This window comes from Vigna angularis, chromosome 2 (genome assembly GCF_016808095.1).
Source record: "Vigna angularis cultivar LongXiaoDou No.4 chromosome 2, ASM1680809v1, whole genome shotgun sequence".
Lineage (NCBI taxonomy): Eukaryota > Viridiplantae > Streptophyta > Magnoliopsida > Fabales > Fabaceae > Vigna > Vigna angularis.
This window is the reverse complement of record NC_068971.1, coordinates 30065801-30087122: the sequence shown is the minus strand read 5'-3', so window position 1 is coordinate 30087122 and position 21322 is coordinate 30065801. Positions and strand designations below refer to the sequence as shown.

Here is a 21322-nt window from a genome sequence, read left to right as displayed (position 1 = left end):
TGTGAGTATCAATATCTTCATCTTCATCTTCTTGATTAGCCTCATCTTTGTGGAGAAAAATATTACCACGAGCTACAAATCTAATTTGGCGCGAAGTGGTTTCCCTATTTTCTAAACCAATAGCTTGAATAGCTTGAGTATGTTCTCCTTCAACATTTACCCCTTTGTATTCAAGAATACGCGATATAAGAAACGCATAAGGAAGATGGTAGGATGGGTACTTTTGTGCCTTCAACATGGTATCTATTATAAGAGAAGGCCAATCAATGTGAATATGGTTTAAAAGACCATATATAATTAGAAGATCTTGCTCAGAGCACTAAGCATGATTTGTGGCACGAGGATAGAGGACCCAAACTATCAAATAATGTATCAATCGTTCTTCAACCTTAAATCCTCCCACCAATAGTTGTCGAAGACCAGTTTGTTGTTGAGGATTGTGAAAAAATGATTGAGAGACGAGAAGATTGAACCCGGGGACTCCAAAGTGAACCTTAACAACGTCATCCCAGATGGTCATCATAGCCACATTAGTCCAAACATCATCATCAAGAATGATTCAAACACCTTTGACTTTTGTAGTTATAACCCCATCACGAAGAATCTAATGAGGTCGGGATAGATGCATCCTTTCTGGTCAACTAGATTTGTCAAGCCTTGAGCTTCAAACAAATTTGGAAATTGGAAGCCATAGAATTTGTAATATCCTAATCTGACATATTTGCATGCCATGATTCTCCTCTCTTGCTAGAAATGAGCGAACTCGGCTTGTTTCTCGAGGTCAGAAATCCATCCTTCAAGAGTTGCAGGACGAGAAGCACGAGGACGAGAAGAAGAAGAACCACTAGTTCTTCTACGGGTAGGAATCTTTCGTCTTGCATCAGCCATGAACAATAAGGAGATGGGAAATGGAAAGTGTGAGGATGAAGAAAAAATGAGAGAAAAAATTGATAGAGCTTGATTTGGGTAGAGTTTGGGTGCAAGTGTGGGTTTTTAATCGATTATGAGTTAGTATTTATAGAGGAGATTGAAAAACTAGCCGTTTATGACCGTTTATAGCCGTTTTAGAACGTTACAACGACTACTTTTTGAAATAACGTCGTTTGATAATTCATTATCACTTACAATAATCGATTATCGCTTTAACATATTTTCCAGAAAATCACTAATAATCGATTATTGATGAAGATAATCGATTATTACTTCATAAAAACCCAGATTCTTAAGAATACTTTGACAATCGATTATGCTCTGCAATAATTGATTATTTACGAACCAAAGGATGTTTTCTTAGACCAGAGATAATCAATTATGTCCTTTCCATAATCGATTATTGCACGATGATTGACGAAAAACAATATTTTGACTTGGATTTCAATCCTAATACATATCTAACACTCCTAAATCTCTTCTAAGATCATAAAATCTATCCTTGGCTAATGCCTTAGAGAAAATATCAGCCAATTAATGCATTCCATGGTACAATCACCTTAGTGAAAATATCAGCCAATTGTGTCAATGTATTCTATGGTACAATCACCTTTTTGAATGTGATCTCTTAAGAAGTGATGTCTAATTTCAATGTTTTTGGTTCTAGAATGCATTATGGGGTTCTTAGTTAAGTTTATTGCACTTGTGTTGTCACATTTTAAAGGAATGTGATCAAGGAAGATATCAAAGTCTTCCAATTATTGTTTCATCCAAAGTATTTGGGCACAACAATTTCCAACAGCTATGTATTTTGCTTCAGTGGTAGACAAGGCTACACACGCTTGTTTCTTTGAGTGCCAAGAGATTAAGGAACAACTTAGGAAGTGGCAGGTTCCACTAGTGCTTTTCCTATCAATTTTACATCCTCCTTAATCGCATCTGAATATCCTATTAAGCTAGGTGTTGCATCAGAAGGATACCATAATCCTAAAGAAGTAATGCTTTTAAGGTATTTCAGAATTCTCTTAACAGCTATGAGGTGAGATTCTTTAGGATTGGCTTGATACCTAGCATATACACATACACTCTGCATTATATCAGGTCTACTGGCTGTAAGATAGAGCAAAGATCTTATCATACCTCTAAACATAGTTTAATTGACTTCTACCCAATATTCATCTTTGGCTTCTTTAGAAGTATCCATTCCAAATTTCTTAAGGATCTTTACAGTATTTGGTTTGGGAAATAAAAGTTCTCCCATTCATTTGTTTTATGTGTAAGCCTAAGAAAAATGTTAATTCCCCCATCATAGACATTTCAAATTCCCTTTCTTCATGTTAGCAAATCCTTCACATAGAGAATTATCAATTGACCTAAAAATTATATCATCTACATAAACCTGTACAAGTAAAATATGACTTCCTACTTTCTTAATGAATAAGGTTGAATCAACATTTACTCTAGAGAAATCATTTTCAATCAGAAAAGAACTAAGTCTCTCATACCAAGACCTAGGTGTCTGTTTAAGGCCATACAAAACTTTCTTTAGTTTATAAACATGATTAGGAAACTTAAAATCCTCAAAGCCAGGAGGTTGATCAACATACACTTCTTCCTTTATAAAACCATTCAAAAATTCACTTTTCACATCCATTTGATATAATTTGAATTTCATCAAAGATGCATAAGCAAGTAATAATCTAATTGCTTCTAACCTGGCTACCAGTGCATAAGTTTCATCATAGTCTATACCTTCTTCTAGACAGTAGCCTTTAGCAACTAACCTTGCTTTGTTCTTTGTGATATTTTCTTTTTCATCCAACTTGTTTCTGAATACTCATTTGGTAGCAATCACTTGATAATGTTCTTCTCTAAGGGTGAGTTCCCAGACTTCATTCCTTTCAAATTGGTTCAGCTCTTCTTGCATAGAAATACACCATTTGTCATCTTGAAGAGCTTCACCTATGTTCTTGGGTTCTATTTATGACACAAAAGCAACGGTTAATTGTGTCTAGTGGTTACCCCTTTTGAAATATCTCCAATGATGTTGTCCATAAAGATGCCTCGTGGTTGTTCATAACTGCAATGTTTAACTTCTTGATGCACATTTAGAGTCTTAGAGGGACTGTTCTCATTTAGATACATTTCTTCAAGAGCTTCCCTTAGGTAATCTTCATGATCTACAATGGGCTTATTTGACTCAAGAGGGTTCTCCTTAAGGTGCACTATTTCATAAAAAACAACATGTATGAACTCTTCAATAATCAAAGTTCTTCTATTAAATACCCTATATGCTTTGTTAGTTAGTGAATAACCTAAGAAAATTGCTTCATCAGATTTTGCATCAATTTTTCCTAAGTTATCTTTACCATTGTTCAATACAAAGCATTTACAACTAAATATTTTTAAATGATATACATTTGGCTTTCTACTTTTAAACAATTCATAGGGAGTTAGTTTTAGTATTGGCCTAATGAGATCCTATTTAAAACATAGCAAACAATACTAACTGCATCAACCCAAAAATATTTTGGTACATTTAATTCATTTAGTAAAGTTCTAGCAAACTCTTCCAAGGATATGTTTTTCCCTTCAACAACCAAGTGAGAGTATTTCTTTTCTCTTTTTCTCTTTTTATCTTCTCTTCTCTTCAGCTTAGATGTATTCTTTTTCTTGAGCTCTTTCTCTTTAGCTTCTTAGGATGAATATTACGTTATGAGCTTCTCTCTTGACTACCATCTTAAGCTATCCTCTTGGTTTTCCTTTCAAGATATCTTCTATTTAAAGACTTCATAAATATTTGTCCGTTAAACTGAGTTTGTGGTCTTGATACTTGTGCTTTCTCTTTCTTCTTCGTACAATGGTCGGTGGGTAAGTCAACTTGTCAAAGTAGGCATGCTTTTTCAGAACTTTGTTTAAAGCAGGTTGTACGAAATTTTTAGGTATGACTTAAAGTGAAGAAAATTTTGTGAATATCTCCTTTGTCTCTAATGTCCACTTTTTGATATTTGATTTGTAGCTATGTGGATGCGTGTAGAATAACTTATTTGGAAGAATAGAGTAAATTGTGCTTGCAACATATACGTCTTTTCTTATCATTTTTTGTTGATAGAGGGAGCTTTAACTTCTTTGTATCTTAGTTTTTCATGATGAACAATAAAATGATTTAATGGCAAGATTGTTGATAGGGGAGCTTTAACCTCTTTATATCTTAGTTTTTTATGATGAACAATAGAATGGTTTAATGGTTTCTTGCATAATAAATGACATAACAAATGTTTTATATTGATGATGTTTGTGCTTGATATGTGAATCTATTAATGTTGAATGAATCATGCTTAAAACAGATTGATAATCTCATTTCTGGTTGAAATAATCGATTAAACATAGTATATAATATGTTAGATGTAACTAGATCACTTAGTAAGCTTAGCAGAAACAAACTACTTTGTAGTAATCAATTATACAAGGTATATAACTGATTAAAACATAAAGCAAGCCATAATTTGTTACATAAGTGTGATAACGTGTTAAGGAGGGTAATTGGATAGATAATATGCTTAAGTGTTGGAATAATCGATTATGTAAGTTTCATAATCGATTAAAACAAGATAACATAGTCTAATCCTGTGCATTTATAGTCTGATATGTTATAACTGTCAATTGAATCAAGAACAAGCTTAAGTGTTTAGATAATCGATTACATGCATAGAATAATATGTTAAAACAGAAACAAAAGCATAACAGATTACATAAATATCCTAATCAATTATAATGCGACAAGATTTGAAATCCTATTTATATGTGACTTGAAACCTGTTTCAATAACGTGACAATTTTCAAATACTAACATTCTCATTGAGTTTTGATTATAGGTGCTTTCAAGAGATATTCTTGGAGAATCTACACTACATTGGTTGATTATTCATCAAGATTCCTTCAAGACTTTATGCTAAAGTGGTTCTGATTCAATCTGCACTAGAGGAGTGTGTCTTAGAGATCAAGTTCTTCATAAACAATTTGTGTATTGTGTACTTGTGCGGGTTTTTCAGGGGTTAAGGGTTGTGATTGCTCTTGTATTGTAAGAGATTGAGGTTGTTCATCTCTTGGGTTGCTATATTGATTTTGAGTGGTGAGAGGAGTCATTGAGAGGGTTGTCTCTGTATTTCTATATACTCAATCAATTATAGTAGATTTCCTTCAACTAAGGTTGTTGAAGGAGGACTGAATGTAGGCTTGTGATAGCTGAACCCGTATAAATTGTTTGTGTTGATCTTTCTCTACTTGTTGATTCATTACTTTTTGTTTATTGATTTCAAGAAAGCAAATAACGCATAAATTTTTTGATAAGGTCATTAAAAAGGATTAATCCAATTCACCCCCTTCTTGGCTTAAGATATAAGGCCTTTCTTTTCTTAAACTTTTGTTGTTTTTGAGAATTGAATATTTAATGTCATTTAATGCTTGCTCAGAATAACAAAGTGTTTTTTGATTTTCTACCGTTAGGTAGCATTTTGCAATTAATCTCTTTTCTTTAAAGATACCAAGCATAATATAACTACTTCATCATTAGACAAGGTACTGGTTAAGCTCATGGTATCGTTTAGTTAAGTAAACGCTCCTTTTGATTTTGTCTCTTTTTAGATAGATAGCATTTAACTTGTTTAAGCTTTCTTTAATGTTTTGACTTTTATGTCTTTTAAGATGTTTTGTCACAAACATCGTCTCGACCTGTTTTGTTTTCGATAGCTATACTGAATACCTTTTTCAAGTATGATAAGCATCAAACATTTAACTTTTAATTCTCTTAGACGTTTCAGACACAACACCGTTTAGCCATGCGTCAGGTTGTTTTAACCTAGATGTTTTTCTATTTCCTAAGAACTTAAGTGTTTTCCTAACCTTTTCTATGTTGGGGATTCTGGTTTTAGGTTTTGTGTGCTTGGGATTTAGGCTCTAACTAAGTCTTGTATTTTCACCCTAAGTTATTTTCTGATTATTATCTTATTTTAATGTTATTTGATTAAACTTCAAAACATGAGAGTGTTTAGGCGCATAGACAATTTTATCTTTAACAAGCATCACCTAGAGCATCTTAACTACCATGATCATTATCATAGATACACTACCATCACGACTATCCCAATCATGAACAACACCATGAGCATCATCGTATCATAACACCATAATGGAAAGAATTAGTCACACTCATGTACCCTACCTCACCGACTGTAGCTACTCCTACAACCCAATCTGTAGATTCCCCATACAAATACGCTCGAGTAGTCCCGCAATCCAGCTAAGGAACATGTAATCCTACCACACAAGGACAATGAAGACACATTTACCTCCACACAAGGAAGGTTCAATACCCGAATAACCCTTCCTATGAACACAAGGCAAAAGGAAGCACCTATCCGCAAATAACACTAGGATTTATTAGGTACAACAAGTAGACTTAATGCTCATCAATCACATACTGAGGTACATCTGAACATTCACTCATGCTTCAATCATAACCACAAGTCAAACCTGACCCTAAACATATCATCTAATCTCATTCCCTGATTATCATCACATTCCACAGCTCCTCAAGCTTGGTCCACATTCACTCTTCCTCAAATTCACCATTTCTAACAAAAATGCACTAGGATAATCGATTATCATATGTGGTAATCGATTATTTTCGAAAATGTTCATATTTACACAAAAACATATTGTGATAATCGATTATATATCATAATCGATTATCTCAGTGAAAATTCCTAGAAATGTCATATATTAAAGGATAATCGATTATCATCCCAAATAATCGATTACTCCCGAAACCATACTCTCAATCAACGCGCAAATAATCTATTATAACTAATGATAATCCATTATTGCCGAATCGAAACACATCCTGAACATATTTCAAGCATTCAAATCATACATACTACAACCCTAGGTCACGAGAAAACATAACCAAAACATCATGCATCTATTCAAGCCTTACATACCCTTATCAACAAACCCTAATACATACATTACATCCCTTGAATAATCCAAATCCAATCATTGACATGATATACCCCAATCTAACCTAATTTTACTGCATATGATTATTACCACACCCTTACAATATATATTTGCATAAAAACCCCCAAGCATAATAACTTTGTTCTCCCTTTGCATTAAACCCTTTATTGGGATAACCCAACAAAACATACATAATATATTCATAGGGAAAACCCATCACAAATATTATCAAAAACCTATTCCTACGCACACACAACCCTTGCCCAACAATAGCAACATCTAATCATTATCATAATCATATAAACATATACTAAACAAAGATTTTCATGCAAGTGAATCCATAATACATAGCATACAATAAACAATGATAAGCTTCCACATACCTTGGCCAATACTAGAGTTTTATCTAACTTCAAAACATCACAAATCCTCCTTTGCGCTAAGGTCTTCTGTAGCTCTTCCTCTTTTCTACTAGAAAACACCTTTTCTACTAGAAAACACCTTTTCTCTCTCTTACCTCTCTCAATTTCGTTTTTAGATATAGAGAACAATGTGTAAACCCTAGTTTCCCTGATCCTTTTTATCTTCTTTTAATCTTTCTCTATCTTTTTGGATTTAATAAAATCTCTCACTTTATCTCTAAAACCACTAAGATTTCCTCTCTTATTCTCTCTTAACTACTTTTTAAAATATCAACAACCACTAAATATCACCATTATTCATGTAATGTTTCAATTTTATTTCATATTTAATTTTTTAATTCTTTTTCTTTCTACACTCCCTTAACTTAATTTCTGCACAACTTAATAAAGGCATCATTTTACCCTTGGGCCTAAAATTTAAATAAACAAAAGTTACCTTAACTCTCTTTCTCTCTAGAATTGAACCCACACCCATTGAATCCTAAACTACCCTTCTATCAACAAGCCAACACACCACATTGGTAATATCACACACACACACCCATAAATAATCAAAATAACAATATATCAATCATATGTTCCACTTAATCATCAATATAATTAAATAATTACTTAGCAATTATAATTCTAAAAAGAAACACCTAAACACTAAACATAAATTTTCAAACAATAATACTCAAGTCTCATAACCCCTTTTCTTCCCTATTTACCACATTTTTTTTGGATCTTACAATGATATTAATATATTAACCTATGTTTCAAATGTTTCAAAATTAAAAAGAGTTGTGAGTAGGCCTAGAGCACAACAAATTCAAATAATCTATCCAAAGGTTGGGTTTCATTGATCTTTAACTTATTGATTTTCGTATGTGAAATTTAGACCATCATATTTGACTATTTTCTTTGTCATGTTGAGTGTAACAAGTAGTCATATTCCTAGGCATGCATGTACTACATCATGTCTTGGATCAAGACCATCATCTGAGCATGAATTAGAAATGATTGGATTGAGGTAATAATATATCTTTAATATCTTACAAATCACATTCAAGTTTGAAACGTTAGAATGCAAATATAATAAAGTTGTCCTATTTTTGTAACGGTTTAACAATTCATCCCCAATAACAGAGGTTACAATAATGAAGATACGACAAGAATAGAGTACATATCTTTTGGAGAGATGGAGTTAGGCATACAATAGTTCAGTTTCAATACTTTGTGTTTTGATAGCTATAGTTTTTAGTTTGAATTGTGATAACTTTAATTTTAGTTTGAATTGTGATTAGTGCAGAGTTTGTTCATATGAGTTCTTGATATTTGAAATGCCAAAACTAGTTTTTTGTTTTTCAGGTTTAGTAAAATTGTAGAAACAAATCTTATATATATAAAAAAACACATAAGAGACCTCAGAAAGTGCATTTTTCGACATCAATTGACCTCGGAACATTTTCGGCGTCAGTTGACGTTAAAAGTGCATTTTCAGTTATCAAAAGCCTTACAATGTAATTTTTAGAGACTATCTCATAAACCTCTGCTAAGCAGAAAAATGTGTCACTTAAGACTATAGAACATCAAAATTGTTTGGTTTTTGATGTTAATTAACGTCTTTTTTTATCTTTCGACGTAGTTGATGTTTTGAGAAACGTTATTAAAGGTAAAAGATAACATACCTTAAATTTGTTTTTTTTAGTAATATTTTAAAATCCAGTGTGTAAGAACTTAATGTTATTAAAAGTTATGAAACTGATGTACATGCTACGAAGTTTGCTTCTTTATGTTCATTCTTTTTATTCATCCAACTTATGGCTTAACTAAGAGTTCTATTGGGAAATCTAATTGTGGGTGTATTTTTCGTGGCCATCATGCTTTCATTCTCATCATATCATATTATAAAGAAAGAATGAAATATATGTTGAGGGTATGAGTTTAACTATCAAAGTTGTTATACTAAGGGTTGACCTAATATTTGAATTGAGTGTGACTCTCAGTTTGTTAAAAACTCAGAATTATACTTCTAACGTTACATAAAATATTTGTAGAGTACATGGCCGAATTGTTTTCTCAGTAACAAGAATATGTATGTGTATTCATCTTATATATTTTTAAAGATGATAATAATTGTTTATAAAGATATTTGTACTTGATGACCTATTGTTGCCCATTTTTATACTTTTTCAATTTTTAATGATATTTTAAAATATTTTGCATATTTTAAAACAAGATCCTTGCAATGCTGGATCCTAATTAATCTGAAAGAAACTTGGGTATCAATTTGTTCTGATTGTACACTTTATTCATAAATTACAAACATAGTTTTAGAAATCAACATGAAGATTTTGTAAAAGTTTCCTGTTTTAATTGCTATGAAGTTAATTACTATCTAACAAGAACAACAAATTGAGTCGAAATTTATGTATCCTAAAAGATAGACAAAACATTAATTTATACTAAAATAATGAAACACAACCTACTGCGCTTGCACTAAATAGTCGGCTTCATGTTTCTACCATTTAAAACCAAATATAGATGACATTTTCGGAAGCAAGAAAGCGAATATTGAAAAAGGAAGCACAAGTTCCAACTGCTTGAATTGAATATCCAAATTCATAGGTACAAGAACTCAGAATTTGGGAATATCAAATAAATTATAGTAAGAAAAACATGAACATATTGAAGAATCTAAAAACTTAACTATATTATATTTTATTGATGATGAAAAATTGGTATTAATATTTAAAAGGAAAGGAAGAAGCAGAAAAACAAAATCCACGTAACCTAATGTGAATTAAATCATGGCGATCTTCTGCTGGACCAGTAATCAAAGTAGACCAAACCCAAAACAGTTTGTGGGTCCAAATATTTAATGTGACCTCTTCAGAGATGAAGCTAAAGTAGCTCTTTACACCTGTGAAGTAAATATTGTAGGGTAGTGATTTTCTTTCATGATATTAATTAATTAATTAATTAATTAATTATAGTTTTTATTCAGACATTACTACTTGCTTGCTGCTGCTGCTGACCACTGGTCTTGCTTCTTTGGCTCTATCATTCTGGCTCTGAAGCAGAGTGGTTGGACCTATAACAGATAGCTGTTGAAGCAGCAGGCATGGCAGCTACAACATTTGTATTTTTCTCTCACTATTAGAGAAACTCTCTCATTATTGGGTACAACCAGTGATTGTTATTTTGTTTCAGATCAAGTCAAACAACCCAATAATTAATATTAATGCTATTTACATATATTTTTTAGAGTTTAAATTACATTTTATGACATTTTAGATATTAAATAAAATATGTTAAGATAATAAATAATACTTACCTTTTTGTGGGTTGAAGGTTTGGTTAACTTAAAATATGACTAATTCATTAGAATAATATGATAGGAATTATAAAAATATCATATTTTAAAAAACATTACTAATATAATCCCAGTAAACAGTCTTAAGCATTTATAATGGAGAGTTTATTTTATATTATTTGTAAGTTTGAAAGAATTTGTAGTAAAAGGTAAACCGTTATTATCACTCTAGAGTTGAGATGCTTTGTAGTGATACATTGAACTTGAACTTTCATCTATCTTTAAGCAAATTTTATCTCAAAATTTCAAGAGTGTAGGAATAAATAAAATTTTGATCTATCAGTAAGTCTTTTGTTATACAAAATATGTAACTAAAATAATCTTGTTAATTAATATAACAAATTTTAATAAGAATAATTAGAAACAAATAATAATTATATAAGAAAATAAAGTATAATGACACAAAAAGTTAAAGATACATACTTTAATTTTAATATAAGAACTGAAGAAGGTAATATTGCCTGTAAATAACTCTGATACGAAACAAAAATAAGAAAACACAGTATGTATCTGAACTAGAATGTCGAAAATGAATATAGAGTTTAAGATAAGAAAAACCAGGAAAGAATAACGGAGTAAAAGAAGAAAAATAAAAGTAGAATATTTGAAGTACTGAATTTTTATTTTATACCATCTCCTCGTGAAGCACTAACATCACTTAAGAGAGAGGAAAAAATGAGAATGATTAACGTTAACATAACAAAGGGACGAAAGTGTACAGCTTTTACATGGTGAAACTGTGATATTTTTATAACACCCTCCTATTTAACAGGAAAAAAAAATACAGACATATTTTTATATATATATATATATACATACATAGAGAGATAGTGAGAGGGAAGAGCTGAAATATACGCCATCAGAGTGTTAAATCAGGGAAAAAGTGCAGAGACAGTGAGACCCTGAGAGTCGTGGGTGTGTGGTTATTAGTACTTAGCCAAACCCTGCAAATTAGGCTATTGCGTATTTCAAAATCGAAACCCAATCTCACTTTTCTCTACCACTTTTACACTGCAATACTCCACTTACAAAAACCTTCAATTCCATATCAGAGTAAAACTAACAATTTGCCTCACGCTCTCTAAGCCATATATAAACATGTTGGATTACGAATGGAACTCATCAATGATACTCCTCGCCGGAAATGAACTCACCGCCGGCGAACCCGACCAAACGCGCCGGCAAATTTTCGACCACAACTTTGCCATGTTAACTGACCCCATTCTACATGGCTCAACACCAACACCCACCACTGCTTTCTCGGTTCACCACCCCTTCAACCCACCACCACAACAGCAGCACCACCATCACAACCCCCAGCAGCACTTCTTCGACCCACGCGCCTTCCAAAGCGCGTCCTCCGCTTCCTTCTCGCCACCACCTTCGGTGCTCTCACTTAACCCAATCCCACCTCTGGCTCCCTCCCACTGTGGACTTGGGCCTGGCTCCGGGCTTGGGTTTCTGCTCATGTCCAAGTCTGAGGATGTGACTTCGCCCATTAACTTTGAGTGCTCTGGTCATGGTCTCGGGCCTGGACCCGGGCTTGGACTCAACCTCGGTGGTCGCACTTATTTTGCCGCTTCCAACGAAGACATCCTGGACAGATTCTACCGTTGCAAGACGGTGGAATCGGTTTCCACCGTGGCGTCAAATTTGCCACGCTGTCAAGCAGAAGGTTGTAACACGGACCTCTCCGAAGCCAAGCACTACCACCGCCGCCACAAGGTGTGTGAGTTCCACTCCAAGGCCGCCACCGTCATTGCCGCCGGGTTGACTCAGCGATTCTGCCAGCAGTGCAGCAGGTTGTGGTCTTTAGGGGAGGGGGTTTTACACAATTACGAATTTGCAACTGGCCGTTGTAGTTTGAACCAATCATTGGCTTCGGGGTGATCCTTTGGGTATTTCCGTCCGGTTCAGGAAATTTCCCTCTTTCTCTTCCATTTTTGTTCTTTTTGCATTGCTTGTTATAGTAGTGCAATTACCCAAACCCTTAACTGTGCTCTTTCATATCATAATTAATTATCTTTCATAATTATAATATATGAAAAAAAAAAAGGAAACTCACACCTTACACCCCATGTTTTTCTACCCAATCAAATTTTTAATAGGTTGAGTTAATTTCAATTCCAAACCGTTAGAAGGAAAATATCCTCTCTTTTTTCTTCAACGTTGAAAGGAAGTATCTTTTGTCACTCCAAAATTAATTATTTTCGGTATAAAAAATTCATTATATTTTATTTTTCATTAATTTTTCGCATGAAAACAACTATTTATACCATCTATTTCAGAGTTAACTTATTCTTATTTCATCTTAAAGACAAGTTGTGAAATTACATGAAGGCATCACGTCGGTGGTTTCCTAGAATGCAGTCGGAAGGATGAGATCAGAAATACGAGAATGTCATTTGGAACATTGTTTTTTGTCCCGTGATTCCGTAACGAGGGCATTCGCGTCCCTAAAATTTTCTAACATCGCCGACGTACTACCAGTACTATCCTGTTTTTACGTTTTTTTAGCAGAAGCATTGAATTGCAACTTCAATAAATGAGATTCTCGATTTTCTATGGGTTACTTTACAACAATTGCAGCTTCATTGTTGATTTTAAGTGAAAGGTACCTTTTTTAGTTTGACATGTGTTAATTGATTTTAGTTTGGTTTTGCAGATTCCATCTTCTTTCAGAATTTGACAATGGGAAACGGAGCTGCAGGAAGAGACTGGCAGATCACAATCGTCGCAGAAGAAAAACTCAGCAGGCAACTCAAGACATTCACAAATCTCAGCCTTCTTTGGACAATGTTACATGTACGGCTTCTTCTCTTTTCTTCATTCTCTTTCTCTTACCCTTCATAAACAACAAGTACACAATATCTTAAATTCTCCTTAATCATTTCAAACACACTTTTAATTGTATATAATGAACACTGTTCCAGGATTCGCACTACTTTGTACTTGTGCTTTTCTAGAATAATGGAAATTCTCTTTTTCTGTCTGCAATAATCACACGTTTTAGTACATAAACTGATGTACCCTTTTAAACCAAGAGTTGAATAAATCGATTAGGCCATAATTGTGATGTGGTAGTGATTAACTACATGAATCTGGCAGGGTCCTCTTCTGAATCTGGAGCTCAATCTTCGTCATCAATGAAGGTGGCAGTGTCACCCCCAGATTATTTTCAGCAAAATAGAGGCACTTCGTCAACATCATCATCTGGGTCATTGTTTTTCTCAAGTGGGGCCAATTTGCATGGCTAATAGTACCCATGCCATTAATTATAAAGGAGCGGAATCAACAATAATGTACTGAACTTCCTCTTGTAAAACTTTAATCTGGAGAGTCTGATCTGTGAAATTGATTTTGGACATCTCTGATTTGAGCTTTCACTGTTGTGAATTTTGGTAAGGTAAATGGCAGAAGGGAAAAAGTAAGAACTAAAATTGAACACTACTATTTGGATTTTCCCGTAAATAGTGGCGTTTGGGTATCAGAGAAAGTCGGGGGCAGCTGAGCAGAAGTGTTCAGACTACTGCCCTAGGGCACCTTCATTTTGTGGCATTGACTTTGTCTGCCCTGGAATTTCTCTGAAATATGCAGCAATTATATGCATTACTCACCCATTCCATTATACAGATGTTGGAAAATCTACCCACACCAATTTCTAGAACAAAATCAAAAATTTTACTTTTTCACAATTTAAATTTAGTTTATATATAAGCTAAGGACATCTTTAGTTTGATGGAAGATTAAATAAAATATAGATCTCTTAATTCATATTTAAGCTGCAACTATATTTTCACATGTGAATTTCAGACAATAAATATTATATTAGACATGCATTAATTTGCAAAAACTATTTTATATTATTTTTTAAATATGTATTTTTAGCTTGTGTATAAATTACTTTTACTATTTAGAGATGTCAATTTCAATTCTTTTTTAATTTTTTTTTCTGAACATTGTGACGTAAACACTTGTATATTTTTTAGGAATATTAAAATATTATTCAATTGTTGTTATATTTAAATAACTTTATATTCAAAATTAGACTATAATCAAGACTAGTGTTTGGATTAGGAGTGGACTTGAGGGTAAGGGACTAAAGTGATTTGAGATCATGAAAATGATGGAAGGAGATTATAGTGTTGTTTGAAATAAAACGATTTGAACCTATAGATAAGATATTTGAGTCGAAAGTTTACGAGGGTTTTGTGAATGATTTAATAGGCGTAATATATTAAAATAATTCATAAAAATAAATTATTATCAATTTATCCTTGTGTAAAAATTTGATATAAATTTAAATTTAAGTAGTGGAAATTATATTGAAAGAAAATTGAATTTGTTATTGATAAAAAAAATTAAAATTACAAAAATTAAATTAAAATTTATTAAAGGGATTTGTAAGAATAAATTTCAAAAACATTTCTTAAATAATAAATTATATATTATTATTTAAATTATTGCTAACCAAAAATATATTAAATTTCACATAGTAAATAAAAATTGTTCACGGTAAATTAAAATAAGTTTTGAACACAAAGTACAATTTATTAATATAAACTAAATAAATTAAACTTAACAATTCTGGAGAGTTATTTAATATAGTGCATCAATTTAATCTTCCAAAGTTTGCAATATTGAATAGGTGTTGTTCAATTCTTGCCTCATAATTAATGTCAAATTGGAAAGACGATCTTAGATGTTATTAATTCTATCCATAATTTGTGTAAACTTGTCATCTTCATTTGGGACTCCATCTAATTGTATTGTTTGTTGTTGAATTTGGGGTTGTGGTCAAATGTTACCTACATCTTCTACAACATTTAGAGCGTCTTCATTAGCATAAACATCTTCTACGCTTCCATGTTGTCAAATGTAATCGACATTAACAATTAGGGGTGGGCAAACTGCACTATTTGCACTGCACTATAAATCTATTATAATTAACTATAAAATAGTTTAAAAGAACTGAACCGCACTAGAAAATAGTTCAAAAAAACTGAACTAAACTACTTTTTAGTTCAGTTAACTACAAAACAATTCAGTTAACTACAATGCACCTTTTTCTAATAAATAAATGTAGTTTTGCACTAGTACAACTGTCAATGGCTAATCATTGATAGAGTTAAAAAAATTAGTTCAATTTGATTTTTTTTAATAATTACAAACAAATAAATTAATATTCAATAACATCACAGCATTTAAAAAAATTAAATTATAAATCTATATAATTAGAATTAGTAAATAATTATAATAAAAAATTTAAAAAAATTAATGAAATATTATTGGTACTATTTTATCATATTATTAAAATTAAATTAATAACTATAATTATTTATCATTACTATTTATTATTAATTTAAAAATATAAAATGTCTAAAATTTGATTCTCATATTAAATATAGTTTAATTTAATAATATAAATTTGTTTATATATTATTTTATATAGATTAAAAACTTAATCTCTAAAAAATATTTCTGTTTATCTCTGTTTTGCGTTATTCGAAATATTTTTATTTTGACAATTATCTAGTTTAATATAAAAACTCTCGTCTTTCTTCTCTTCTCACCTTTTTCTGAATTCTCATATATATATATATATATATAATATTATATTTTATAATTATTTATATAAGTACTTTTATCTTTTTATTTTTACAATTATAGTTAATTTTATTAAGTTATAAAAATAATTACCAGTTTTTGAAATATAATTACAATATAATAAAATTTAGTTTTTTTTAAAATAGATAATTATTTTATTATAAATTTAATAATATCATTTTATTTTAATAATTATTATAATAATAGTTAACTTTTTAAGAGACTTGAAAAAGAACATTTATTTATTTATTTATCTATATATATATATATATATATAAAAGTGACGTAAAAAAAATTGTCTCATGTCGTCACAGAAAACAAAATTAATAAAATCTAAATTATATATATATATATATATATATATATATATATATATATATATATATATATATATATATATATATATATATATATATATATACCCGTGCCTTTATTTCTTATGTTTGTGTTGTTGGAAATAGAAGAAGAGCAAAACAATTAAACAAGCAAAAGTAAAATAAAGTACATAGTTTGAAGTAGTTAACTAAATTGTTAATAAAAGAAGTTTAGATTTTTTGAACTGAATTACAAATAAGTATAATTCAGTTTTTATAAAAAGTAGTTTAGTTTTTATAGTACAAAATAGTATAGATAATCCATAGTTTAGTATAATTTAGTTAATCATGCCCAGCCCTATTAACAATGTCCAATTGGGACAATGTTTTTGTACCAAAGTAGTGATTCCATCTCAATCCATAACTTAAATCAACTTCAAAGAGAACAAGTATTCTTGAAATCAATATTGCGTAATGAAGATACATGTTGTTCCTGTATTTTACCATGTGATGCATAATGTGATGTGACTAGTTAATGGCAATGTTATTTTTCAAACACCACAAGAAGAATATGTTCTCATGAGTTAGTTTAGCAAGATTTGTACCCTGAAGTGACAATATATGAACAAGCATATAATGCAAGAGTTTATCATTGATATTTAAACTCCATGCAAGTGAGGTCTGGCCATGGAATTTAAAGCTTTAAGCTTGTCGTACTGTATGTCTTTAGGTATGGGTTGAAATGATAACTTTCGAGCTTCATACGGTAGATTACAGAAAGTGATCCAATATGTAAGTTTGATTCTAATATTTTTCGATTTCACTTCACTAGAGATATAACCATTAACACTAACTTTGAGGTTTGTGTATAATACTTTAATGAGTTCAACATAGTAAGTGAGACTATGAATCTTCACTAAAAAATGTAAACCTTGAAATAGCACTAATAGAAAAAAGGGATTAGAAAGCGTAATATACGCTTCGGTTTAAGCGAACCCGAAGCATATAAAAGCGCGGTGGCAGATTCGTAATAATAGCTTAAGTATATGCTTCGGTTGTCCCATGACCGGTGCCTAAAGCATGCTACTAACTCAATTCTACGTAAAATCGAGGCATAAAACTCTACCCAAACCTGCTCCACCTGACAACTGATGGGTCTGATAAGAGCTACTAACTCGGTTGCCCAGCAACCGATGCCTAAAGGGCACTACTAACTCGGTTATAGGCGAAACCGAGGCATACAACTCCTGCCACTGCCCACCATTTCTTTGATCTTTTTCATTTTCACAGCCCAACATCTTCTTCTTCCCTCGTGCTCTCACTTCTTTTCTATCCGTGCTCTCCCATTCTTCCTCTCTATTCTCTCCCATTCTTCCCCTCTCTCGTTGCTGTAGCCTCCGCCGCTCTAGATCCACCGCTCCAGATCGTCATCGCCAAGCCGCTCCAGATCGGCGAGCCCTCTGTCGTTGCTGCGTCTGCCGCTCTTGATCCACCGCTCTAGATGGCCAAGGCGCTCCAGATCGGCAAGCCCTTCGTCGTTGCTGCCTCCGCCGCTCTAGATCCACCGCTCCAGATCGCCATCGCCAAGCCGCTCCAGATGGCCAAGGCGCTCCAGATCGGCGAGCCCTTCGTCGTTGCTGCCTCTGCCATTCTTTTCCTCTGTATCTTCATCTTCATCCACCGCTCCAGATCCACCGCGAGTCGCCGCTACCCTCTCACCCCTTAATGGAATGTCGCCGCTGTTTTGATCTCGGATTGGGATTTTCCCCTCTGTTTCACCGCTGTTTTCATCTTCCCTCTGTTTTGATCTCGGATTGGGATTGAGATTTTCCGGTTGCATGAAAAACAATGACTTGCACCAATCCGTTTCTGGTTGCGTACTGAAACAATTTTTGGTTGCGTTCTGGTTACGTACTGAAACAATTTCTGGTTGCCTGAAAAAAAAAAGGATACTGCCTCGGTTATCTAAGAACCGAGGCATATTCCTATCTAGTTTTATCTCAGTCCATGACCGAGGCATAAAGTTTGTCCTTTTTATCTCGCCCACATATGCCTCGGTTGCAAAACCGATGCCAATAATAAAAAATAACCGGTGTCTTTTCTTCTTATTGTACTAGTGTAGTAGGGGTTATATGAAGTCCAAACCCGATTTGTCAAAGAACCACAAGACCATGATTTTATGTGACAATACATGTCATATAAAGAAGTGGGCATTATACTCTTTCATTTAGGCTAAACAAGTAGGAGCGAGAAAAAACCTAAACACCATAAAAGGCTCAATCAACACAATAATGCTAGATCTAGACACAGAAGGTCGTGGTGACTCCAAAGAAGATGGTCAGTGTTGGAGACAATGATGCACGTGTTGTTGGAAAGGACGACTACAACAAACTGTGATCGACACATGATAATGCTTTTAGACTCTAGTGGCAGCAATTTCAACGGTGATGTGATTGCGTGGCCGAGATGAGGAAAACCGTGTGGTAACCTATCAGGGACGACGAAAGTTTTTCTAAAAAAACTTAGGCTCTAGATACTATGTTCAATATAATAAAAACTATGTATAAGATTAATATCTCTTGTATTGAATATACACATACGATACTATATTTATAATAGAAGAAATATGCGGTAAACTCAAAATACAAATAAAAAATAATAAGAAACTAACTAAAGATAAAATATAAAGAAAAGATATTTATCTAAAATATCTAATAATCTAATATATCTAACAAAAACCAAAGAAACATGTTCTACTTAGCAAGGTCAAAGATACCAACCATACAATATATTAATACCAAATTATTTTTCTAAAATAAACATAACTATAGTCCATACACACATATGTTGCTTCCATTCACGAACCATGTTAAATTAAAACGATCTAAATTGACTAACCTTTTCAAGATGTAGATGGTAGAAGGTGAACCACAAGCATGCAACCCCTTCTTTGAAGAAGAACAACAAGTGCAAACTGTTTCCTTCTCCAACAAAATCACACAACACACGAATGCCCCTAATTTAAGAACCATCACGCCAGATGCGACGTTGTTGTGAACGAAGAGCATCAACCACTCACGAACACTAACCACAAGCAAGAACCACGACATTGAAGCAACACCAACAACAAACCTACAAAAATGCACATAAGAAATGAATCACACATTAAAAACATCATACCACAAACATTTTGATGGACCCATGAAGGAAACAACCAATTTGATGATACATTTCATTATAGAGGAATCAATTTCATTATCAACAAATATGAAGGAAATCAATTCTACCCTCCTTGTAACACAAAAATCACATCATCAATTCAATGGTGCAAAGAATCAATTCTAGCATCTCATAAACAACTTCCAATGCCTCAAGTATTGATTCTTTCAAGCCCATAATCGATTCCAACACCAAGGGAATAGATTACACCACTCCTATAATTGATTCCCCCACCTTTTTAACACTTCAAAAATCGATTCCAACCTCTACATTACACACCTAGAATTGATTCCATGCTAACACCACTACACACAAAATCCATTCTCTCTCCCTTTTACATAGCGAAGAATCAGTTCCCTCTCCCATAATTGATTCCAACCCCTATGCATTCACTCCCAAACGTGAAACCCAAAATTCCTAGCAGCACATGCATTTTATCCATGGTTGAGTAGTAGGACCTTCAACACTGAAACAACATAACAACACTAAGTTTCTAACCATGAAGATTAGACACCAACACTTCTCTTCTTCAAACTTCACCTCTCAACGTAGCTAACTTATATATGAGACTTTGCTATGACAAATAAATATGTCAAACCTTCACATTCATGGGATTTTAATAGAACCACCAACCCATTTCTCCCCCTCTATGGTCAAAGACTCAGAAAAAAATAGAAAAGTCTGAATTGCGCATGTAGGAAATCTCACTGTATCCATGTAGGAATCTTGAGTACGTTTTAAATGAAAAGCCTTGTTTCAAAATAAAGGTAAGGTTAGTTTCACCTTTTCCAATTAGATGAACAGTCCACCATTTTATATCTTTGCATGATGCGTGGATCAATTTCTCCCTCTCTTACGCAAATTTACATCCTCAAATTTGAACCATACATAGAAACAAAGGTGAGAACAAATAACAAATTCATCCTCACACGTCCACTCCAATAATGTGACACATAAAAGCAAACATGCTAAAAACTATTTATCGTTAGCCTTTTCTTATAGGCGTTGGATATTTTCAATACTAAATTTTGATTTTCTCGTAGTAGTGTAAGATTTTGAGATGCAAACTAAATTATTTAAAGATATTATTATAGGGTTTAATTTAAAAGAAAACTTTAATTTTTTATACTAAGTAAAATCATTTTGTTTTGGAAGTTCTACGATTTTTAATGTTATAACTATGTCTTTTTAGAATTAAGTATTCGTTTATAGTACAAATGCCCACCACAATATAAAAATATCCACTTAATTATTTTAAAATATCTAAGATTATATTTAAAAAAAAGTCTATTTATATTTTAAAATTTTAAAACTGCCAACATTTTTCGTTCTTTTGTTGATAATTTTTGCAAATTACTAAAGTTTATATATATATATATATATATATATATATATATATATATATATATATATATATATATATATATATATATTAATGCTCGTAAGAACTGCGC

General features: G+C 32.4%; 1 protein-coding gene across 1 annotated transcript; it reads left to right on the top strand.

The window, feature by feature from the left end:
* The first annotated feature begins 11493 nt into the window (after nt 1-11493).
* Nucleotides 11494-14360, top strand: LOC108328505 (squamosa promoter-binding-like protein 8). Its single transcript, XM_017562380.2, has 3 exons — nt 11494-12530; nt 13394-13533; nt 13837-14360. The coding sequence occupies exons 1-3, from the start codon at nt 11827-11829 to the stop codon at nt 13983-13985; spliced, it is 993 nt and encodes a 330-aa protein (XP_017417869.1). The 5' UTR covers nt 11494-11826; the 3' UTR covers nt 13986-14360.
* The last annotated feature ends 6962 nt before the right edge of the window (nt 14361-21322 follow it).

Coding starts and splice junctions, on each gene's coding strand:
- LOC108328505 (XM_017562380.2), top strand. CDS start 11,827: ATGTTGGATTACGAATGGAACTCATCAATGATACTCCTCGCCGGAAAT. Junction 12,531..13,393: donor TTCTGCCAGCAGTGCAGCAG/GTTGTGGTCTTT, acceptor TTGGTTTTGCAG/ATTCCATCTTCTTTCAGAAT. Junction 13,534..13,836: donor TTCTTTGGACAATGTTACAT/GTACGGCTTCTT, acceptor TGAATCTGGCAG/GGTCCTCTTCTGAATCTGGA.